We start from the raw sequence: 12,263 nt of genomic DNA on the forward strand, positions 1-12,263 counted from the left end.
CTATTATTTTTGGCTCTGTCATCATATTCCTCAACTATTTTTTTTGGCGCTGTCATCATATTCTCCAACTATTTCTGTCAACTTTAAGATAAGCCCTGGCCTGAGAGTGCTTCCTGTAGTGGTTAACCTTGCCTGGTGCCGCCCCTATGAACAGGTGGTGTGATGAACAAGTGGTGGTGAAGAACAAGTGGTGGTAATGAACATGTGGTGGTAATGAACAAGTGGTGGTGATGAACAAGTGGTGGTAATGAACAAGTGGTGGTAATGAACAATTGGTGGTGATGAACAAGTGGTGGTGATGAACAAGTGGTGGTGATGAACAAGTGGTGGTAATGAACAAGTGGTGGTAATGAACAAGTGGTGGTAATGAACAAGTGGTGGTAATGAACAAGTGGTGGTAATGAACATGTGGTGGTAATGAACAAGTGGTGGTAATGAACATGTGGTGGTAATGAACAAGTGGTGGTGATGAACAAGTGGTGGTAATGAACAAGTGGTGGTGATGAACAACAAGCAAGGCTGATTTGGACAATGTTTTCCTTTATGGTGGTCCTGAGGCACTAACAGTAGACACTCGTGATGTTCTCAACGAGCGTGTGGTGAACATTCCCCACATGTGGAAGCACTCAGCAAGGGTCGGTACACTGACTACCACAAGTTATTATTCCAGGTGTACTGTACCCAAACAAAACCAAACAAGCGGATAAGATCGTAAGTTTTTAAACTGACTGAAACTTTTGTCTCGACTCTACAGCACAGCACAGCACAGCACAGCGCGACCATCAATCTCTGACAGAGGAAAATTCGTCTGGGAATTCAAGGAATTTGACCTAGTAAATGGTCTGGTGAAAACAACTTTGACAGACACTCTAAACCCGTTTTTGGTGAAGCTGCTGACTTGGTAACCTCACAGTAACATTTCAATGAAACTGAAGTTCCCAGTTACATTAACCTGAATGTTGCGCCTGACCTACTGACTTGTCTGGAACAAACAGCTGAGTTAGAGCCACCAAGCTCCTTTGACGGGAGAGTCCGTGATGGTGTTGCTGTGTTGCACCTTTCCACAAGTGGCATCAAAACATTTGGAGATAATGCCAAAGACGTGTTTCTGCCCTACATTATACAGCAGTTGAAGGAAGCCGAGAAAATGGATTTTGTATAAGAGAGTCTACAAGAGGCAAGAGGGGAAGGTGCAAGAAGAAAGGTTGTCAGTCACAACAAGACTTCAGGAAAGTGGCATGACTTCCTGCGTGACCCAGATAACAGGCTGAAGCTATTGAAATTACTGTCCGATAAGACTGGAAGCAGTGAATCCCTCTCTAACAAGGAGATTGTCATCGCTTCAGAATAAGCTGTTGTGGTCAGAGGAACCAATCACTCTATGCCGGACTTTAACCTTGAAGAAATAGGCACAAGAATGCAGTTTCATCTGCAGGACGCTTTATAACTGGCTCTGCCATTTGCGAGGTTCTCACAACTGATACCGATGTCATTGTCAAGTTGATTAGCAAGTTCCATCACCTGCACACCATATACTCAGAAGCAAACATATGAGTGGCGTTTGGTACAGGGAAGAACTTGTTACATCCGCATTAATTCCATTGCCCAGGCTCTGAGAGAAGGCAAGTCCAAAGTCCTACCCGACTTCCACAGTTTCTCAGACTGTGATACAGTGTTATCTAGAAAGGGGAATAGATCAGCATGAGAGGCTTGAAAGTCTTACCATGGAGTCAGAGACTTTCAACTTCATGATGAAGAATTCACACACCGAGTTGAATGTCGATACTGAACATTCAAACTGCTTGAGCGTCATACAGTCGTCCTGTAGAACATGACCTGCCACCTTGGTTCTGTCAGTGAGGCACGCAGAGAAATACTCTTTCAGAGAAACAAAACTATTGCATCCATTCCACCAACCCAGGGCGCTCTACTAGAGGACTCTAAGTGAATTGCTTACAAGGCGGGAAGCTGGGCCATCTGTGACCTGTCACAACAACAGTGGAATTACCAATGGTTTTCAAAGCTTGTAGCGAGTTGGTCAGATGTGGCTGCAAGAGCAAAAGTGCCTGCAGTAGCAAGTGTTCTTGGAAGAAAGCACACTGGACTATTAAATCTGAATAACTCACCAACCAAATTATTGTATATACTGAGGTATATTAGGAATGCATATAAAGCATATAAAATTAACTCATTGTTCAGGAGAATGTTCTCACATTCCACCAAGTTCTTATAAATATATTGTACCTACTTTGTCCGTTTTTTCTTAACACACAAACCCCCAAAATTGACGATGTCCCGTGATATCATCCAACAGCTCAACTTTGATGGATCCCAACAGAAAGTTTATCACTGGAGTTAAAAGAAGTCTCACAAAGTTTGGTACTTTCATCAAGTGCGTCCCGTCATTTTGACAAGCTGGCCAATTAGTATTCATTAGTTATGATAACACAATAACACGGTATAGTGGTAGTTATGATAACACAATAACACGGTATAGTGGTAGATATGATAACACAATAACACGGTATAGTGGTAGATATGATAACACAATAACACGGTATAGTGGTAGATATGATAACACAATAACACGGTATAGTGGTAGTTATGATAACACAATAACACGTATAGTGTAGTTATGATAACACAATAACACGGTACAGTGGTAGATATGATAACACAATAACACGGTATAGTGGTAGTTATGATAACACGTAACACGATATAGTGGTAGTTATGATAACACAATAACACAGTATAAACAAAAATAACTTACAATAACTTGCAGTACGATGGTAGATATGATAACACAATAACACGGTATAGTGGTAGATATGATAACACAATAACACGGTATAGTGGTAGATATGATAACACAATAACACGGTACAGTGGTAGTTATGATAACACAATAACACGGTACAGTGGTAGTTATGATAACACAATAACACGGTACAGTGGTAGATATGATAACACAATAACACGGTATAGTGGTAGATATGATAACACAATAACACGGTATAGTGGTAGATATGATAACACAATAACACGGTACAGTGGTAGATATGATAACACAATAACACGGTATAGTGGTAGATATGATAACACAATAACACGGTATAGTGGTAGTTATGTTAACACAATAACACGGTATAGTGGTAGTTATGATAACACAATAACACGGTATAGTGGTAGTTATTTTAACACAATAACACGGTATAGTGGTAGATATGATAACACAATAACACGGTATAGTGGTAGATATGATAACACAATAACACGGTATAGTGGTAGATATGATAACACAATAACACGGTACAGTGGTAGTTATGATAACACAATAACACGGTACAGTGGTAGTTATGATAACACAATAACACGGTACAGTGGTAGATATGATAACACAATAACACGGTATAGTGGTAGATATGATAACACAATAACACGGTATAGTGGTAGATATGATAACACAATAACACGGTACAGTGGTAGTTATGATAACACAATAACACGGTATAGTGGTAGTTATGATAACACAATAACACGGTATAGTGGTAGTTATGTTAACACAATAACACGGTATAGTGGTAGTTATGTTAACACAATAACACGGTATAGTGGTAGTTATGTTAACACAATAACACGGTATAGTGGTAGTTATGTTAACACAATAACACGGAATAGTGGTAGTTATGATAACACAATAACCGGTATAGTGGTAGTTATGATAACACAATAACACGGTATAGTGGTAGTTATGTTAACACACACGGTATAGTGGTAGTTATGTTAACACAATAACACGGTATAGTGGTAGATATGATAACACAATAACACGGTATAGTGGTAGTTATGATAACCAATAACACGGTATAGTGGTAGTTATGTTAACACAATAACACGGTATAGTGGTAGTTATGATAACACAATAACACGGTATAGTGGTAGTTATGATAACACAATAACACGGTATAGTGGTAGATATAATAACACGGTATAGTGGTAGATATGATAACACAATAACACGGTACAGTGGTAGATATGATAACACAATAACACGGTACAGTGGTAGTTATGTTAACACAATAACACGGAATAGTGGTAATTATGATAACACAATAACACGGTATAGTGGTAGTTATGTAACACAATAACACGATAGTGGTAGTTATGTTAACACAATAACACGGAATAGTGGTAGTTATGATAACACAATAACACGGTATATAGTGGTAGTTATGATAACACAATAACACGGTATAGTGGTAGTTATGATAACACAATAACACGGTATAGTGGTAGTTATGATAACACAATAACACGGTATAGTGGTAGTTATGTTAACACAATAACACGGTATAGTGGTAGTTATGATAACACAATAACACGGTATAGTGGTAGTTATTTTAGACAGATAATAGACATGTCACGTAATGTATGACACCATGAGCAACCTTGTGCTCACTTTCACCTCGTGAGCGCACAGTCCTCTGGTCCGCCATCCACATTATAGTCGGGACGACCTTCCATGCTGGTTTAGTTTTGTGTCTGGGCAGTGGTCGACTGGCGACCTTCCATGCTGGTTTAGTTTTGTGTCTGGGCAGTGGTCGACTGGCGACCTTCCATGCTGGTTTAGTTTTGTGTCTGGGCAGTGGTCGACTGGCGACCTTCCATGCTGGTTTAGTTTTGTGTTCTGGGCAGTGGTCGACTGGCGACCATCCATGCTGGTTTAGTTTTGTGTCTGGGCAGTGGTGGTCGGTGATATAACCTGCGGTTCCTGACCCAACAGCAGCCAGTTCAGGACCTGCGGTTGTTCACAAAAACTATCAACATTTTATTTTCTCAGTTTTCACAAAGGTTCAAATGTCCTTGAGCTTCATACGAGACACGTTCCTGGGGGTGACGACCGCAGCCGTTCTGCCCGTGTTGCGGCTCCTGCTGATCAACGTCATAAATGAAGCTGGCCAGGAAACTTTGAACTGAGCGGCCCCCTCACTCCCTCCTATGACTTTATTATTGGTAAGTACTGTACGTCACTACGGGAGACCATGGTGGTGGGGGCCTGGGGTACAAGAGGTATCACCTGGTGAACTACAGCTTCTAATTGGTCAGTCACTTCTCCAGATAATTTTATTAATTCTGCGTTAATACACGTTGATAATTGTTCCTTAATGCTAGTAGCTATTGCCCGTGTGGTAGACAACAGGGCACTACTACACACCTTTGAAGGGCAGCCAGGTGAGACGCCTCACAGGGTCGGATTTATGAAGCTACCAGTGTTACATAAGAACATAAGAAAATAAGGAGTCTGCACAAGGCCGGTTGGCCTGTGCATGGCAGCTCGTAAGTTACTACCACTCTCTATCATCCATGAATCTATCTAGCCTCCTTTTGAAACTTTCCAGAGTTCCCGCACTTACTACAAAGTTGCTAAGCTTGTTCCACTCGTCCACCACCCTATTTGTGAACCAGTTTCTTCCTATCTCCCTCCTAAACCTAAACTTATCCAACTTGAATCCGTTGTTACGAGTCCTATCCTGCTCGGATATTATAAGAACTTTATCTATATTCCTTTATTGATTCCTTTCACCCACTTAAATACTTCTATCATATCTCCTCGCACTCTTCGTCTTTCTAGGAATGCAAGTTAAGTTTCTTTAACCTATCCCGATATGGAAGGTTTCTAAGTCCCGGAATCATTTTTGTCATTCTTCGCTGCACCGACTCTAGTGAATTTATATCCATTCTATAATAGGGGCACCAGAACTGAACCGCATAATCGAGGTGCGGCCTGACTAGCGCAAGATATAGTTGCAATAAGACCTCTGCACTCTTGTTACTTACACTTCTAGATATAAAACCCAATACTCTGTTTGCCTTATTTCGAACATTAACGCACGGTTTTCTAGGCCGTAGGTCCGGGCTTACAAGTACCCCTAGGTCTTGCCTGAGAACACCGATCCATTATTGATAAACAGTAGACTGTAATTGTTGGACTGTAATGGGATAATATTTCTGTAAGGAAATATTAGGAGGAAGTAGAGTATATTATGGAGGAGGTGACACAATATATCTCCACACAGTGGGTGGAGGCACTGCAGGATGCGTGTTGGCAGGAAGGTTGTCAGAGGTGGCAGGATGGCGCGTGTTGCTGCTGGAGGCTGGAGGACCGCCACCCCTGGAGACTTACGTCCCGGGCTTCCAACCCATCAGCTTCAGTCCGGGTTACAGAGAGAACTGGGGGTACAGTACCGTCCCTCAGAGGTACAGCTCCAAGAATCTCGTCAACCAGGTGAGTCATAAGTGACCTCCTTGACCTGGAGTACAGAGACGATGTGTCAGTGCACCCAGTACTGTACAGGGGGTTATAGCCCTATGAGAAACATTTCCACCCCTGTTTATGATATCCTGAAATATTATGTTATAACACTTGGATGAACATTAGAAGAAAAGTGTATTATAGATGTACCTTATAATGTATGGTGTAACTTAAATAACAATCTTGAAAAATAAAGGACATTTATTAATGTAGTAGTAAAAATGCATTGATGACTGGTCTAGGTAGGGAATAAACCTACTCCACAACAATGTCATCTTTTGTTTACCGCAATGCATTCTGAGCTAAGGCCAGGCTTTACCCCCACTAAACAGGGAGATAGATAAAACATAAAACAAAACACAAATAATTCATTCTATTAAGGTACCGTCGCAAATTTATATTCTTCGAGTATTTTGGACTGTTCGATTTCACAGGAACTTGTATTTTGGGAGAACTGTTTCCATCTGACTCACGTGAGTCTCGGTGTGACGTGACACTCCCACACACATGATAAGATCACTTAAAGAATATAGAATTATTTTCTTTTTGACTGACAACAATTCACATGTGGCTTGAGGACTGCTGTAGTTCACCTTGACAATCACCAGAATATTATTACTACACTCTGCCTCCCTAACTTGTCCGTAGTAGTGAGTAATATATATTTAAGTGTTACGTAGTTTTACCAGAGGCAAAAGTGATTTATTTTGACATTAGTACTGAAGACATCTTATGTCAGGGTCAACCTTCACCAGACTAAAAATAGTATTTCTTAAGTCGTGTCAGAAATGAAAAACGCTCAACAATGTGGCAACAAACTGACGTTTACTCATGTCTTCCCAGCAGGCCTCAGGTCTGTTTTCCCGAGACACGTAAATAGAAACGTTGCATAAAAATTATTCAGATGCTAACCCAAAACTTGTTAAAATGTAAGTCAATATTAAATAATAATGTGACGTCATTTGCATACTGTAGACGGCCAAACAGCCCCAAGGGCGGGTACTGGGTGGCGGCTCCACAGTCAATGGTATGATGCACACTAGAGGTAACAGGCGGGACTTTGACCAGTGGGCGGCCTTGGGGAACCCCGGCTGGGACTACCTCTGTTCTTCCCTACTTCATCAAGGCCGAGGACTACCGCGTCTCCCCACCCATACAGGTGACCTCAAGTACCTTCGCCTATTACTCATATTTATAATGTTTTCAGGTTACACACAAGACCTCGGCGGTGGTGACAACAACCGGCACGAGTGTCAGTATGTGAATATACAAAAGTCTTTAACAGATAATTTTCTTGTTTGATCTTTATTAAGTAATTAATGTGTCCCAATGTTATCGACATTCATTTACAGTATATTTATTTTATATGTTTTAATGACGCATTTTTTTTTTTTTCAAAACTAAAGGATTTTAACATTATGTGAGCCAAAGATTGACACATTGTTAACATGTTAACCTTGTTATGACTTACAACTGTCACAACTCACAACTGTAGTGGCTCACAACTGTCGTGACTTACAACTGTCGTGACTTACAACTGTCGTGACTTAACACTGTCGTGACCTACAACTGTAGTGATACAGCAACTGTCGTGACTTACAACTGTCGTAACTTACAACTGTAGTGACTTACAACTGTAGTGACTTACAACTGTTGTAACTTACAACTGTAGTGACTTACAACTGTAGTGACTTACAACTGTAGTGATACAGCAACTCTCAGATAGTGTCACCTGAGGACAATAAATAGCGAATATTCTGAGTTAAATTTTAGTAAAAAAGATGTCACTTTTTTGTAAGTTTGATCACCTAACTTTCTTTGTTGTCATGTGCTATAAGCAGTGTATATGTGGCTGCTTGACGTCACTTAACACATACGGTATGTTGAGTTATAAAATTGGATGAGATACAATTATTTTAAGAAATTGTGGAATAATAAGACGGCATTATGGAGCAGACGAGGCTAACCGCTCCATGACCTTTCACTGTTACAACACCAGTAATTAGGTAACCTTATATGTTTACGAGACAGAGGCTTACCACGGACGAGGTGGGCCCGGCGTCACCCAGGCACCACCGCAGCCCTTCTCCGGGCCTTCATACAGAGCGGCCTTGACCTGGGCTACTCCGTCATCGACTACAACGGGCCAGAACAACTCGGTAACATCGCCTCCTTCATAATAAGAAACTATTAACTTACCAAACAATACAACTTAAACACGTTTGTATTTACTTTACTAAATATTAGTGGTGCAAAAAACACAATTATGTATTTGGTAAAGTTTGGTTATGCAAAACATATTATGATCCTGAACAAGAGGAGAAAATAGTTATCGTTATTAAACAATTATAGAAATGAAGACGAATTTATGACGGTAAATAAAGGAGTTTGTTTGTTGATATATAACACAAGATAACTAATTTGTTGTTACACTAAATACTTTTACCTACACACTGTCAGCACTCCCACATGTCAGCACTCCACACTGTCAGCACTACACACTGTCAGCACTACACACTGTCAGCACTCTACACTACACACTGTCAGCACTCCACACTGCCAGCACTCCACTACAAACTGTCCACTACACACCGTCAGCACTACACACTGTCAGCACTACATGTCACTCCAACACTCCACACTGTCAGCACTCAACACTACACACTGTCAGCACTCAACACTACACACTGTCAGCAATCAGCACTACACACTGTCAGCACTCAACATTAAACACAGTCAGCACCCAACACTACACACTGTCAGCACTCAACACTACACATTGTCAGCACTCAACTCTACACACGCACCACTACACACACTACACACTGTCAGCACTCAAAACTACAGACTGTCAGCACTCAGCACTACACACTGTCAGCACTACACAATGTCAGCACTCAACAATACATACTGTCAGCACTCAACACTACACACTGTCAGCACTCAACACTCACACACTGTCAGCACTCAACACTACACACTGTCAGCACTCAACACTACACTGTCAGCACTCAACACTACACTGTCAGCACTCAACACTACACACTGTCAGCACTCAACACTACAGTGTCAGCACTCAACACTACATTGTCAGCACTCAACACTACACAGTGTCAGCACTGAGCACCACATTGTCAGCACTCAACACTACACACTGTCAACAACACTACTGTCAGCACTACACTCAAACACAAAACATTGAACATTATAACAAAGTCAGTTCTTCACGAGGCGCCAGAACAAACATTAACAATATCGTGAATTGTTTTATTATCGTCACTAACAAAGTCTCTCTCTCTCTCTCTCTCTCTCTCAGGTTTTCACCAGCAACGTTATCTATTAAGGACGGAGTCAGATCATCGACTCCAGATTTACTGCCGGCCTCCTCAGACCCTAACCTCCACATCCTCCACAGCACCACCGTCCCTACAGGTGAGTTGTTGAAGCCTCCAGTATCACTCGACCTCCAGGTGAGTTGTTGAAGCCTCAGTATCACCGACCTCCAGGTGGTTGGAGCCTCCAGTATCACCTACCTGCAGGTGAGTTGTTGAAGCCTCCAGTATCACCGACCTCCAGGTGAGTTGTTGAAGCCTCAGTATCACCGACCTCCAGGTGAGTTGGAGGCCTCCAGTATCACCGACCTCCAGGTGAGTTGTTGAGCCTCAGTATCCTCCTGCAGGTGAGTTGTTGAAGCCTCCAGCATCCACTGACCTCCAGGTGAGTTGTTGAAGCCTCCAGTATCACCGACCTCCAGGTGAGTTGTTGAACCTCATCACCGACCTCCAGGTGAGTTGTTGAAACCTCCAGTATCACCGTCCTGCAGGTGAGTTGTTGAAGCCTCCGGTATCACCGACCTCCAGGTGAGTTGTTTAAGCCTCCAGTATCACCGACCTCCAGGTGAGTTGTTGAAGCCTCCAGTATCACCGACCTCCAGGTGAGTTGTTGAGGCCTCAGTATCACCGACCTGCAGGTGAGTTGTTGAAGCCTCAGTATCACCGACCTCCAGGTGTTGAAGCCTCCAGTATACCGACCTCCAGGTGAGTTGTTGAAGCCTCAGTATCACCGACCTCCAGGTGAGTTGTTGAAGCCTCCAGTATCACCGACCTCCAGGTGAGTTGTTGAAGCCTCCAGTATCACCACCCCCAGGTGAGTTGTTGAAGCCTCCAGTATCACCGACCTCCAGGTGAGTTGTTGAGCCTCCAGTATCACCGACCTCCAGGTGAGTTGTTGAACCTCAGTATCACCGACCTCCAGGTGAGTTGTTGAAGCCTCCAGTATCACCGACCTCCAGGTGAGTTGTTAAGCCTCCAGTATCCTGACCTCCAGGTGAGTTGTTGAACTCGAGTATCACCACCTCCAGGTGAGTTGTTGAGGCCTCCAGTATCACCGTCCTACAGGTGAGTTGTTGAAGCCTCAGTATCGACCTCCAGGTGAGTTGTTGAACCTCCAGTATCACCGACCTCCAGGTGAGTTGAGCCTCAGTATCACCGACCTCCAGGTGAGTTGTTGAAGCCTCAGTATCACCGACCTCCAGGTGAGTTGTTGAACCTCGAGTATCACCGACCTCCAGGTGAGTTGTTGAAGCCTCCAGTATCACCGACCTCCAGGTGAGTTGTTGAAGCCTCCAGTAATACTGTTTTAGTTATTATGTATAGATGTATTACAGTATAATGTTTTATTTACTATGTATCTTATAGGAACATAAGAATGGAGGAAACTGCAGCGGGCCTATTGGTCCATACTGGGCAGTCCCATTTACACCCAACCCCCATCGCTCATATATCCATCCAACCTATGTTTGAAGCTATCCAGCGTATGAGAGTTAATGATGATGTTTGGTAACTTGTTCCATTCATCCACTACTCTATTTCCAAACCAATGTTTACCTATCTTCAAATCTAAATTTGTCTATTTTAAAACCATTCTGCGAGTTCGTTCTGGTTGGATAGTTTGAGTACCTTTGTAATGTCCCCTTTGTTCAGCCGTGACTTCCATTTATACACCTCTATCATATCGCCCCTCACTCTACGTCTCTGAGGAGTGCAAATAAGATGCTTTAACCTGTCTCTGTACTCAAGGTTCCTAATGCCCGGGATCAGTCTTGTTATTCTCCTCTGAATTCTTTCTGGGGATTCTATATCCATTCTGTAGTACGGTGACCAGAACTGAACCGCTTAATCTAAGTGAGGTAGTTAGAGGATAGTGATCTATCTCCTCTTGATAACCGGTATAACATGCGCCTAGGTATGCTGAGGACATACTGCTCCTTTCCTTACATTCCTTTAATATTCTGGCAAATATTTCATCGGGACCTGTTGACTTATTAGGCTTAGTTTGTCTATTTGCTTAATAACATCGTTACTAGTCACTGCTATCTCGCTTAATCTATTTTATCACTATCTCTGTATATAATGTATTATTCAATATTATGAACAAAATTTATTGTTTTCAGATTGTGTTCGACAACAACAAGAGAGCTGTTGGTGTCAAGTTTGAAACATAAGGATCAGTGAGTGTTACTGCACCTTGTTTACCTTATGATCAAAAGGCATTCGTTTACCAGACCAATACTTCACCTCACCTATAAATACTTATTTATCTTTTATAAAGTACAAGTAATGAGTTATGTGTCTTCAGTATTATTATAACAGAGCAATAATATAAACATAATTCCTAATAACACAAAACTCTGTACTGGTGTCATTATATATGAGCTATCATGTATAAAATGTAAACTATAAATGACGTCATCAGCATAATTCTCATTGTTTATAAAGTTATCACATTGTTTATAAAGTCATCACATTATTAATGGTTCACATTGTTTATAAAGTTATCACATTGTTTATAAAGTCATCACATTATTAATGGTTCCCATTGTTTATAAAGTTATCACATTATTAATGGTTCACATTGTTTATAAAGGTATCACATTGTTTATAAAGTT

General features: G+C 41.7%; 1 protein-coding gene across 1 annotated transcript; it reads left to right on the plus strand.

Moving 5' to 3' along the window:
• Positions 1–5,168: 5,168 nt before the first annotated feature.
• Positions 5,169–11,819, plus strand: LOC121875510 (glucose dehydrogenase [FAD, quinone]-like). The gene is made up of 8 exons (XM_042380076.1): positions 5,169–5,235; positions 6,081–6,289; positions 7,292–7,572; positions 8,348–8,475; positions 9,893–9,963; positions 10,323–10,389; positions 10,714–10,814; positions 11,769–11,819. The coding sequence occupies exons 1-8, from the start codon at positions 5,169–5,171 to the stop codon at positions 11,817–11,819; spliced, it is 975 nt and encodes a 324-aa protein (XP_042236010.1).
• The last annotated feature ends 444 nt before the right edge of the window (positions 11,820–12,263 follow it).

Source organism: Homarus americanus, unplaced genomic scaffold (genome assembly GCF_018991925.1).
Source record: "Homarus americanus isolate GMGI-L3 unplaced genomic scaffold, GMGI_Hamer_2.0 scaffold28257, whole genome shotgun sequence".
Taxonomy (NCBI): Eukaryota; Metazoa; Arthropoda; class Malacostraca; order Decapoda; family Nephropidae; genus Homarus; species Homarus americanus.